The following is a 12,199-nucleotide window of genomic DNA, read 5'->3' as shown; positions in this document are numbered from 1 at the left end:
TTCAAGACCAGCCTTGTCAATATGGGGAAACCCCATCTCTATTAAAAAGACAAAAAAAGATTTTAAAAAATTAGCCAGGCATGGCCACAGACATCTGTAGACTCAGCTACTTGGGAGACTGAGGCAGGAGAATCACAAGAATCCAGGAGGCAGGGGTTGCGGTAAGCTGAGATCGTGCCACTGCACTCCAGCCTGGGCAATGGAGCAAGACTCCAGCTCAAAAAAAAAAAAAAAATCTGAAAAATGCCTTCACATCTCTTTGAATTTAAAGATTTGTACTTTCATGAAGGCAATTTCTTCTTACGGCCCCCACCACTATCCCTTCTATAAATCTTACCTAGGGAGTTATCCAAAACCTACAAGTGAAAATGGCTTATATGTGATACCAGAGGAAAACTCCACCCAAGAAGAGGAGGTAGGGAAGGGGAGGATAATGAGGTATAAGCACAGGAAGTAAGGTTGGAACACGAAAGACATGTACCATGCTAAGTAATGTGAATTTTTATTCTGGAGGAAGTAAGAAGATACTGACATATTTAAATAAGCTAGGGACAGAATCCTTCTGGAAAATAGCTTGCAGGAGAAAATGAAAATTAGCTCAAGGAAATCAGTTAAGTTGTAGCAGCAATTTAAGACAATAAGATGAGAGTCTCTACATGCAGAACTAACTATCCTAAAACACAGTTATGCTCTTCACAGACTATTTAAGAAAATATAACGTTCATCATTACCTATTACATAAAATAAGTTAAAAATCTACTGCCTTCCAATTTGATCCTATCCTATATACATTGTTATTTCTTACTACTATTAAAAAGAACGATACCCTGACCCAGTATGGTAAACCTAATATTCCTCAATCATACAAAGCTACAGTCTACCCTCTAGGTCCTCTTTTACTCGATGCTCTCCATCTGAAAAGCTTTCTTGCTTCGATTTTCTCTCTAGATCATCCAAATCTAGATTGCCTTACAAAAGAGAAACACCCACTATGAGGATTTTCTTGATCATTATCTCCTTCTTCTTGTAGTTACCACTTTCTGAATTGTATGAATGTTATCTCTACAACTAAGTCCCAAGCCTCTTGAAGACAGGATCCATACCTGATACATCTATATATATGTTTAAAATATGTTAGTTGAATGGTCAATCTGTGAGCTTATTTTTAAAACCAGTTTTGTAAAACCATAAAATTGTTTCTCTTTGTTTTCCAATATAAATGTGCAAATGCAATTTATAGATTTTGGTGCAAAAACAGAGTAATCCAAATTCTGACAACATGTAGTTTAAGAATCTTAAATATTCTACTATTCTATTAATCTTACTGTGACTAGTATAATTTGAGAAACAAAAAATTACATGCTGAAAACAGACTTAACTGCAGAATATTAATAAAGAATGCATAAGAAAGCAATAAACACAAATGCAAAGCAGGAATCAAAAGCAATTACTATATGAAAGGAAAATTATAATGTGTACACTATCATCTTGCTAAAAGCAAGAATACAAAATGATACCCCTCAATTATCTCAAAATCACAAATGAACCTATTTTTCTAATTGGTCTGAATCTCATAATGCAAACAATTGCAAGCTACTAGATTATTAAAAAGAAAGAGAACAAGAGAGAAGCAGAAAAAACTAAAGAAAAACATTCTGCAGATGACCCTACCTTTCTTTTCACTTGTGTTATGCCCTAAAGTCAAGGGAAACAAACCATTGACAAAGTGTATTCAGTCAAAGTTCATTCTATGTGTAAATCACAATAAATAAGAGACAATTTGTACATTTGGAACAAACATAAAGCAGTAAAAAAAATAAAGAAAATTATTTTAAACAATCATGACGTCTTGTTGTCATCTCAAGGTGACAAGACATCATCATGATTGTTTAAAATAATTTTATAACCTAAAAAGTAGAAGTATATTTTAAAACTTAAGATAAACCATTACTTTGGCTATTACATAATTTAACAAAAACACTTAAAACAAGAGTTCTGCTAAGTAAAACATGAGATCATAATACAAAAGCTTTAGTGGCTAAATAATTAAATGAAATTTTATAAGCTTGACTCACAGGAAAATAATTAGCAACTAGAACCCCACATGTCATTTTAATACATAGTTGGGGGGTATAGAAGAGTGGGAAACCATGACTGGATTACTTCAAACCATGAAACTTTACAGAAAACATGAAAAACCATAATTAACAATCTCACTTAAAATTAGAATACATTGCCTTGGTCCAAAGGTCAAGAGTCTGTTATTCTACGGCACCAGTTCTCAGCAACATTTTTTTCTCTATCAGTGTCATATATGACTATACTACTACTTTGCTAGTACCACTGAAAATCTAAAAAATAGCACATATGACTAACAACCTTATGAACACAAATTTAGGAGCCGAATCCTAAAAACATGAAACCCAACTCCTTAATAGAATGCATTACCTGAGTAAGATAACGTCTATAATCTTGCCGCAATTCTTCTTTTAATTTATTTTTCTTCCGCTCATAGTCTTCCCCAAGTGGTAAACTTAACCCATAATCAATCCCTAGATAAAGAAAACAACTTCTTAGTATATTTCATTTTCAAACCAATATCAAAGTTCTACTTCTTGTAACAAAGCACAGTTAAGAAGGAACACAGTTATGCTAATTCCGAGACTAGGATTAGAGTAAGTTTTTTACTTAAAATATCTCGATGGATGATACATTCACATAATCAAAAATATTATCAAAAATATCATTCTCACCCATGAACCCTAGCCACCCTGTTCTCCTGTCCAGAACAACAAATATTGTTATTTCTTCTGTCTCCATGCAGAGAATGTTTTAATGCACCTATAAACAGACACTTTTATATTATTATATACATATTTATATGCATGTGTGCATTATATTTACTTTTTCCCCCAGTTAAGATAAATAATCCAGCACTGTTTGGCACCTTTCTCAAGAACAGCAAAATTAAAGAAAAGCTAATTATCTTTACTTCTTCACTTCATTATACACTAATTTCTATAAAAATAAATACCAACAATTTTAATGCATCATTTTCAGCCTAGAAAAACTAATAACATGATTGTTTTAGCATACAAGAGTATCTTTAATATAACATGTTTCTGAGAAAAAATTAATAGGGCCATGTGTTGCTTGGGATGACTTTTAATTTTCTTTTTATATCAAAGAGCATTCAAGTAGGATGAAATTTCTAAAAACTTCAAAACTTAAACCAATTCTGATTTCATAAAATTTGTTATTAATTTTTATTGTGGTAAAAGATATATAATATAAAACTTACTATTTTAATCATTTTTAAGCATACAGTTCAGTGGCATTAAGTACATTTACGACGTTGTACAACCATGATCACTAACCATTTCCAGAATTTTTTCATCATCCCAAACAGAAACTCTGTAAATGGATGTTAATTATTGAAGAAAAACTTCAAATTTGAGTAGCATTTCCTTACACAAAATTCAAAAATCAAATTACATTTAGGGATGATGACGATAACTGTACAACTTGTAAATATACTAAAAACCATTGAATTGTGCACTTTAAATACGTAAATGTTACGGTATGTAAATTGTATCTTAAGAAAGCTATTAAAAATCAAATTATATACTTTTCAAATCTTCAAAAGTATAATACTATGTCAAGAAGCATAGACACCAGATAAGTAGTGAGATTTCTGAAGTCTCTTCCCTTTTTTAGCCCTTTTATACACATAATACTATAGTATGAAAAAATTATCATTTCTAAACAAAATAAAACTTGTCTTTTTTTTTTTCTTTTGAGACAGAGTCTTGCTCTGTCACCCAGGCTGGAGTGCAGTGGCATGATCATGGTTCACTGAAGTCTCAACCTCCTGGGCTCATGCAATCCTCCCACCTCAGCCTCCTGAGTAGCTGGGACTATAGGCGTGCGCCACCATGCCTGGCCAAAACTTTCCTTAAAAATTCTGCTACGAGCAATATAGACGAAATAATTTGACTGTAGTTTGTAGACTGCTATAAAAATCACTGTTTTCTGCCTTATTTCTCACAATGTAGCTGAATGGAACTTAACATGAATGTGTCATATCACTGCTTTACTACATCACTGAAATATTTCAGGCAGGGAAAAGGCCAGCGTAATATAAATGTAAGTGGATGTTTATGGATTCTTACAAAATACTAAAATCCACTTACCCCTGTAACACTGGAATTCTCTTGATAAACATTTCTGGCCTATTTAATTCCTTGAGCTATGACAGCAGGTATAACAGAGGATTCCCCAGGGACATCCCTTACACATGCTTCTAAATCTCTTCCAAAAGAAACTAAAGCATTCCATATCCTTGGAATTTTAAATCATCCTAGAAAGGAACCGTTTCCTCTCAAAGGAATCCAAACCTTATTTTTAAAGATACAGAATTTAAACCTAAGGAGAGAAATAGTTTTGATTCTCATGTTCAGAATGGAGAATCACATATAAAACTAAACTTATAAAATCTGTGAAGGCAAGGCCATGCACTATTCAATTTTATAATCCTGGCACATAACTTTAACTCAAGAAAATTTTCATCAAACAAATCTGCAAATGAATGTATGAATGAGTGCCTAAGCAAGAGGAAGAAATGAGAAAAGGTAGGGGGAAACAATATACTATACTTAGTATTTCTGCTGTTAGCGGTCTGACTGCATAGAGAGAGGTAGTAAGCAGTTACATATTACCAGTCACACAGGGTCACAATGATGTTCTGTTGTGCCAAGGAGAAAAAGACAACAATGCTGACAGGATGATGCCTCCCAACACACTGCCATCCCATCCAGGAACAAGCAATTTACATTTACAAATTTACGAAAAGCCCTGTGTTTAAGGTAGCTTTTCCTGCTGTTTTTCAAATGTATTTGGTAGGTTTATGTGGAAGAATAAAAAGAAAAATGTAATTCATTTTCATTTAAATTATTATTATTATTATTATTATTATTATTATTATTATTATTATTTTGAGGCAGAGTCTCACTGTCGCCCAGGCTGCAGTACAATGGTGTAATCTCGACTCACTACAACCTCCGCCTCCTAGGTTCAAGTGATTCTCCTGCCTCAGCCTCCCGAGTAGCTGGGACTACAGGCATCCGCCACCATGCCCAGCTAATTTTTCTATTTTTAGGAGAGATGGGGTTTCACCAAATTGGCCAGGCTGGTCTCGATCTCCTGGCCTTGTGATCCACCTGCCTTGGCCTCTCAAAGTGCTGGGATTACAGAGGTGAGCTACCATGCCTGGCCTATGATTCATATTAAGTTCAATTTTTATTTACTAAGAGTATTTGCTTTTCACTATTAATTCAAATAGTACTGTAAAACTGTCTTAACAGACAAGTAACAACATATAATGCCTTCTGAGTTATCTATAACTTTATTAATTTAATGTTTGGTCAACAGAGAACACTAACTTTTTAATTCTTATTTTTGTCATCTTGTAACAACATTTTATAGCATTAGAGGTAAGTCATAGATATAAAATTAGAAACTGTACAGAACAATATAAATATCCTATTCTTTTAAACCATGCATTAACAATGGCATCTCAATTGGCTTAATGAGTTAAGCAATACAGAGAGGCTTACTTATTGTGCTGTTGTCTTCTGGTAGATCTAGTAGCAAGTAAAGCATTCATGTCATTTTAGGGTCATCTGAAGTGATGTCACTTCATCAAGTATAACATCAATGACCCTAAAATAATTAACACTATGCTTCAAAACTATAGTTAATTGGAAGCATTTGCTTTCTATAGCAGTTATGGCTTACATAAAATACTTAAGACTAAAGTATATAACTTCTTTATAATTAATTTACCTTCTAACAGAGCATTCATCATAATTGTGAAACAAATTACTGGGGAACATTTACTTTCTTTTCAGTATTATACTACCATGAAAAAACATCATGTAAAAATAATCAAAGGACAAATTTAAGGAAATAATGATAGGCCTTTACATAATGGGTGACTTACAAGGAGATGTGACTAATTGAGGAGACGGTGTACTCTTTTTTTTTTTTTGAGACGGAGTTTCGCTCATTACCCAGGCTGGAGTGCAATGGCGCGATCTCGGCTCACCGCAACCTCCGCCTCTTGGGTTCAGGCAATTCTCCTGCCTCAGTTTCCTGAGTAGCTGGGATTACAGGCACGTGCCACCATGCCCAGCTAATGTTTTGTATTTTTAGTAGAGGTGGGGTTTCACCATGTTGACCAGGATGGTCTCGATCTCTTGACCTTGTGATCCACCCACCTCAGCCTCCCAAAGTGCTGGGATTACAGGCAGTGTACTCTTAAATTTCCACTAAAAGGTATTACTACAAGGACCCATTTGACTTATACAAACTGAATAAAAAAGGAAGAAAAGTATGTGATTTAGTTTACAATAGGATAAATCTAAGACAAAGCGGAATGATAATTAAAACTACAAGGCCGGTGCTATGAGTCAAGCCTGTAATCCCAGCACTTTGGGAAGCTGCGGTGGATGGATTACTTGAGGTCAGGCGTTCGAGACCAGCCTGGCCAACATGGTGAAACCCTGTCTCTATGAAAAACACACAAAAAAGTAGCTGGGTGTGGTGGCAGGCACCTGTAATCCCAGCTACTTGGGAAGCAGAGGTTGCAGTAAGCCGAGATCGCACCATTGCACTCCAGTATGGGCAACAGAGCAAGACTCCATCTCAAAACAAACAATTATAACTACAACTATCCATATGCAGTGGCATAAACCTACAGTCTCAACTACTCAGGAGCCAGTGAAGGGCGGACTGCTTGAACTCAGGAGTTCAAAGCCATCTTGGGCAACATACCAAAGTGCTATCTCCACAAAAAAATTTTAAAAATTAGTTGGGCGTGGTAGCCTGAGCCTATAGTCCTAGCTACTGGAGAGGTTGAGAGAGGAAGGTCCCTTGAGCCCAGGACTTATAAGCTACGGTAAGCTATTACGGTGCCACTGAACACTAGCCTAGATGACAGAGTAAGATCCTCTCCTTTAAAAAAACTGGGGGTGGGAAGTAACTATATGTTTTATGACCTTCACAAATTTGTATCAAAACATTTCAAAAGATTAATGGAAGCATTTAAAAGATTAATGGAAGTATTTCTCAATAATACTGGTTATTGTTAATCAATAACAGTAACGGTTAAACACAATGATCAGTAAGAATTTATTTTAATGAAATAAACACAAATATAATGCCTACAAACAGTTTAGGGAGATAAAAGATCTTTTATAGATCACTTTTAGGTGACTTTCTCTTAATTTAATATTACTAATATCTGAGTTATTCTGATAAACTCCTAACTAAAGACTAAAGACATTGTTTCATCAGTTTATGTGAACGAAATCATGTACATGCTATGTGTAATAAAAAAAATTTGGACTATTACTTTCTCTAGGCTTGGAAAAGAAAAGAAAAAAAAAAACAAAATTGGATGGCCTCTGTCTCCAGTTCCTAGGAGGAACCTCTAAATCCTTAAAATTTTTCCAGACAATGGGAATGCCTTTATTATTCATAATGGGTACCTTGGACCACACCTAACAGTTTATACTAACAAGGTGAATCATTGTGAACCCCCAGAGAGTTTATGCTACAGAGATGACAAAAATGGGAGCTGGTCACGCCAGCAAAACCAACCATGTGATTTGAAGGTTGGACCTTTTGAGGCATGTTACATCAGCCAGGCCTAAGGAAAATGAATGTAGCAAGGCTGGAGATCAAGCCAAGGAGCAACGATTCAACCAATCATTCCTACACAAGGAAAACCGAGTAAGAACTCTGGACACTCAGGCTCAAGTGAGGCTGGTTGGTAATATTCCGTATCCTGTCACATACTGATGTGCTGGGAGGGTAATGCCTCCCTGAGACTAACAGATACTTCATGTTTGGACCCTCTCAGATCTTACCCTATATATTTCTACCGTTGGCTAGCTCTGATTTGTATACTTATGCTATGAAACTGTGATGATAGCCGGGCGCGGTGGCTCTAGCCTGTAATCCCAGCACTTTGGGAGGCCGAGGCAGGTGGATCACGAGGTCAAGAAATCGAGACCACCCTGGTCAACATAGTCAAACCCTGTCTCTACTAAAAATTCAAAAAATTCAAAAAATTAGCTGGGCATGGTGGCGCATGCCTGTAATCCCAGCTACTCAGGAGGCTGAGGCAGGAGAATTGCCTGAACTCAGGAGGCAGAGGTTGCAGTGAGCCGAGAAAGCGCCATTGCACTCCAGCCTGGGTAACAAGAGCGAAACTCCACCTCAAAAAAAAAAAAAGAAACTGTGATCATAAGCATAGAGCTTTCTTGAGTTCTGTGAGTCACTCTCATGAATTACTGAACTTCAGGGGATAGTAGAAACCCCCAACTTTATAGCCAGATGGTCAGACCTCAGCATATCCTGGGGACACTTGAACTTGCAGTTGGAGTCTAAAGTGAAGGCAATCTTGTGGATGTGGAGGCCTATGCCCTTAATCTGTGTGGTTTGGTTCAATTCCAGGTAGCTGATGTCTGAAGTCATTGTAATACTACCTTAAATCCTTTTATGAAAGGTATAAATGGTGGTAGAATGAGTCACATGGAATTAACCATGAATATCATCAGTATCTAACAGAAATTAATTTATAAAATCATAATGTTATGACAGTTGTACTATGAGCTATCAATAGACGGTTTTCATTGGATAAAATGAATATGCCCAGTTTATATATCACCGATTACTATACTATGCTTAATTACTTATTCAAACGATGATGTCACAGTGCTTTAAGTCAATACCTAATTTCCAAATTTGACCTATATTAGCCCTGTCTTTTTATAATTCCTAGATAAGACCACTTTAAAAAAAAATCCGTTGCCAAATTATCTTACATTTTTCCCAGTGTGAAAAACTATGTATTTTACTGAATTTTAAAGCCACAATTCACTTTGAGAGGCTGAGGTGGATGGATCATGAGGTCAAGAGATCAAGACCATCCTGGCCAACATGGTGAAACTCCGTCTCTACTAAAATACAAAATTAGCTGGGCATGGTGGTGCATGCCTGGAGTCCCAGCTATTTGGGAGGTTGAGGCAGGAGAATTGCTTGAACCCAGGAGGTGGAGTTTAGAGCGAGCTGAGATCACACCACTGTACTCCAGCCTGGAGCCTGGCAACAGAGCAAGACTCTGTCTCAAAAAAAAAAATAAATAAAAAGCCACAATTAATCAGGCAGGAGGTCAGTAACTAAATGCTTATATGGTATAAAATTAGTCAAATTATATATTGTTCTTTAATAAAATTCCATGTGCATCAAAAATTATTAATTATGGGTTCAGTTGGCAATGAAAGCATTCCTTGAAAATTAAAGTTAACACACCCAAGAGAATTGATTTTATTTTTGCAATGGAGACATTAACTTGTTGTTTTAAAACATCTTTTCCAAGCAGTAAGTGCTAGGCACTGTGCTAGGCAGTGGAAATACAATGGGAGGAAAGTTGGCATATCATTGTAGCACAAAAGAGAAGCTGAATAAGTTCAAAAGTACTCTTCATGAAGAGAACCAATCCTCTAGAAGCACATGGCAGGACTGGCCAACTCAATCTAGAAGTAATAAGATGGCAAATTTATCATATAAGAAGAAAAGAAGCCATTGAAGGGTTTGAAGCAGAGACTAATATGATCAGAACTGGTTTATGTGAATATATCAAAAACTATACAGAGACTTGGTAGAAGGGGTTAGACTATAAAACAAAACAACAACCAAAAACACTAGGAAGTTTTTGCAAAAATCTAAGTGAGGGACAACAGAGGTCTGCATAAAAGAAAGTCAGTGGGATTACAGCAAAGTGACCTATTTGAGATCTAGGCATTAGAATCAACTAGATTTGTGTAACTGCTTGACATAAGAGGCAGGGGAAGACAGGAGTCGAGGATGACTAGGCAGCCAGCTCAGTGAGATGGGGAGCACTAGAAAGTTTGACAGGCATATAAGTTAATTTTGTAAATTTTGATTTTGAGCCCATGACATACATGACCATACAAGTACGGATATCCAACAGAATATCAGACATATTTCATAATAGAACCTGGGATTGGGATTCAGATTCAGAAGTCATGAACACACTAACAGTAAATAAAGCCCTGTAAGCAGATGTGGACACTTGGGGCATGTATAAAATGAGAAGACAGCCTAGGTTCAGAGGCCCAAGTAACACCAATTAAGAAAAAAGCAGAGGTCACTGTCTTTAAGTCATACTTTTAACTCTCCATCATATGTGAATGTAATGATCACAGAATAATTCCTAAGACAATTCAAAAAACTACTTTTTTCTTTTTTTGAGATGGAATCTCTCTGTCACCCAGACTGAAATGCAGTGGCATGATCTTGGCTCACTGCAACCTCTGCCCCCTGGGTTCAAGCGATCCTCCCACCTCTGCCTCCCAAGTAGCTAGGATTACAGGCCTATGTCACTATGCCCGGCTAATTTTTTTATATTTTTAGTAAAGACAGGATTTCATCATGTTGTCCAGGCTGGTCTTGAACTCCTGACCACAAGTGATCCACCCGCCTTGGCTTCCCAAAGGGTTGGGATTACAGGGGTGAGCCACCATGCCCCACCCAAAAAACTACTTTGAAAAAGATGGAAGGGCCAGGCACAGTGGCTCACACCTGTAATCCCAGCACTTCGGGAGGCCGAGGCAGGCAGATCACTTGAGCTAAGGAGTTTGAGACCAGCCTGGACAACACAGCGAAACCTCACCTCTATAAAAAAATACATGTATATAAAAAAAACAATTAGCCCAGTATGGTGGTGTAACCCTGTGGTCTCAGCTTCTCAGAGGCTAACGTGGGAGAAGGATGGATCACTTAAGCCTGAAAGTGGAGGCTGCAGAGAGCCAAGATTATGCCACTGTACTCCAGCCTGGGTGACAGAGTGAGACCCTGTCTCAAAACAAAAAAAAAGATGTAAAGGGGAAAAAGAAATTAATATTCATTGTGTACCAATTATGTACCAGCCATCTTTTCACATATTTAACTTTTGCCCATAACGACTTTTTGAGATAGATGCCATTATATAAGGAGACAAAGTTTAGCTCCTGACAGGTCATAAAGGCGTCAAGCACAATCCAAAGCAATCTGTATCCCTAGAATTTAAAAGGAATTCTGTCTGACCTTAGTGACCTTACTGCCTGAGATAACCTACTTTAAACTTTTTAAAAAACTGGGTGAAGAATATGAACAGACACTTGTCAAAAGAAGACATACATAAGGCCAAGAAACATATGAAAAAATGCTCATCATCACTGGTCATTAGAGAAATGCAAACATCGAGATATCTCACACCAATTAGAATGGCGATCATTAAAAAATCTGGAGACAACAGATGCTGGAGAGGATGTGGAGAAATAGGAACACTTTTACACTGTTGGTGGGAGTGCAAATTAGTTCAACCATTGTGGAAGATAGTGTGGCAATTCCTCAAGGACCTAGAAATAGAAATTCCATTTGACCCAGCAATCCCATTACTGGGTATGTATCCAAAGGATTATAAATCGTTGTACTATAAGGACATGTACACACGAATGTTCATTCCAGCACTGTTTACAATAGCAAAGACCTGGAACCAACCCAAATGTCCATCAATGATAGACTGGACAGGGAAAATGTGGCACATATACACCATGGAATAACACTATGCAGCCATAGAAAACGATGAGTTTGTGTCCTTTGTAGACACACAGATGAACCTGGAAACCATCATTCTCAGCACACTGACACAGGAACAGAAAATCAAACACCGCATGTTCTCACTCATAGGTGGGTGTTGAACAATGAGAACACATGGATACAGGGAGAGGAGCATCACAAACCAGGGTCTGTTGAGGGGAAATAGGGGAGGGACAGCAGGGGGTGGGGGGTTGGGGAGTGTTAGCATGGGGAGAAATGCCAGATATAGGTAATGGGGAGAAAAGCAGCAAATCAAATTGCCATGTATGTACCTAGGCAACAATCCTGTATGTTCTTCACATGTACCCTAAAACCTAAAACGCAATTAAAAAAAAAAAAAGAAAAATTCAACTGTTAAAAAAAAAAAAAGAAAAAAAAACTTCTAAAAAATTATCTCTTGGAAAAATTAAAATTTCGATTCATAAAAACATAGGGCTGGAAGATAATCAAACTTATTTCACAGAGAAAG

At 36.8% G+C, this 12,199-nt stretch overlaps 1 protein-coding gene across 16 annotated transcripts in view; it reads right to left on the bottom strand.

Annotated features, from left to right (window-relative positions):
* CSPP1 (centrosome and spindle pole associated protein 1) overlaps positions 1–12,199 on the bottom strand; it is a 141,829-nt gene that overhangs the window by 114,297 nt on the left and 15,333 nt on the right. For 14 of the 16 annotated variants that reach the window (XR_012514033.1, XR_012514034.1, XM_074386729.1 and 11 more), the window contains exons 4-5: positions 2,449–2,552; positions 1,672–1,695 (exon numbers count right to left, since the gene is read on the bottom strand). Coding sequence is in view for 14 of the 16 variants with exons in the window: in XM_074386729.1 (XP_074242830.1) it covers positions 1,672–1,695; positions 2,449–2,552 (128 nt within the window). In the remaining 2 variants the exon portion in view is untranslated. The remainder of the gene's footprint in view (positions 1–1,671; positions 1,696–2,448; positions 2,553–12,199) is intronic. The other 2 variants (XM_074386725.1, XM_074386733.1) reach the window with 1 other exon arrangement.

Source organism: Saimiri boliviensis, chromosome 15 (assembly GCF_048565385.1).
Source record: "Saimiri boliviensis isolate mSaiBol1 chromosome 15, mSaiBol1.pri, whole genome shotgun sequence".
NCBI lineage: Eukaryota > Metazoa > Chordata > Mammalia > Primates > Cebidae > Saimiri > Saimiri boliviensis.
Note: the sequence above shows the minus strand (reverse complement) of the source record. Positions and strands in the feature narration are given on the sequence as shown.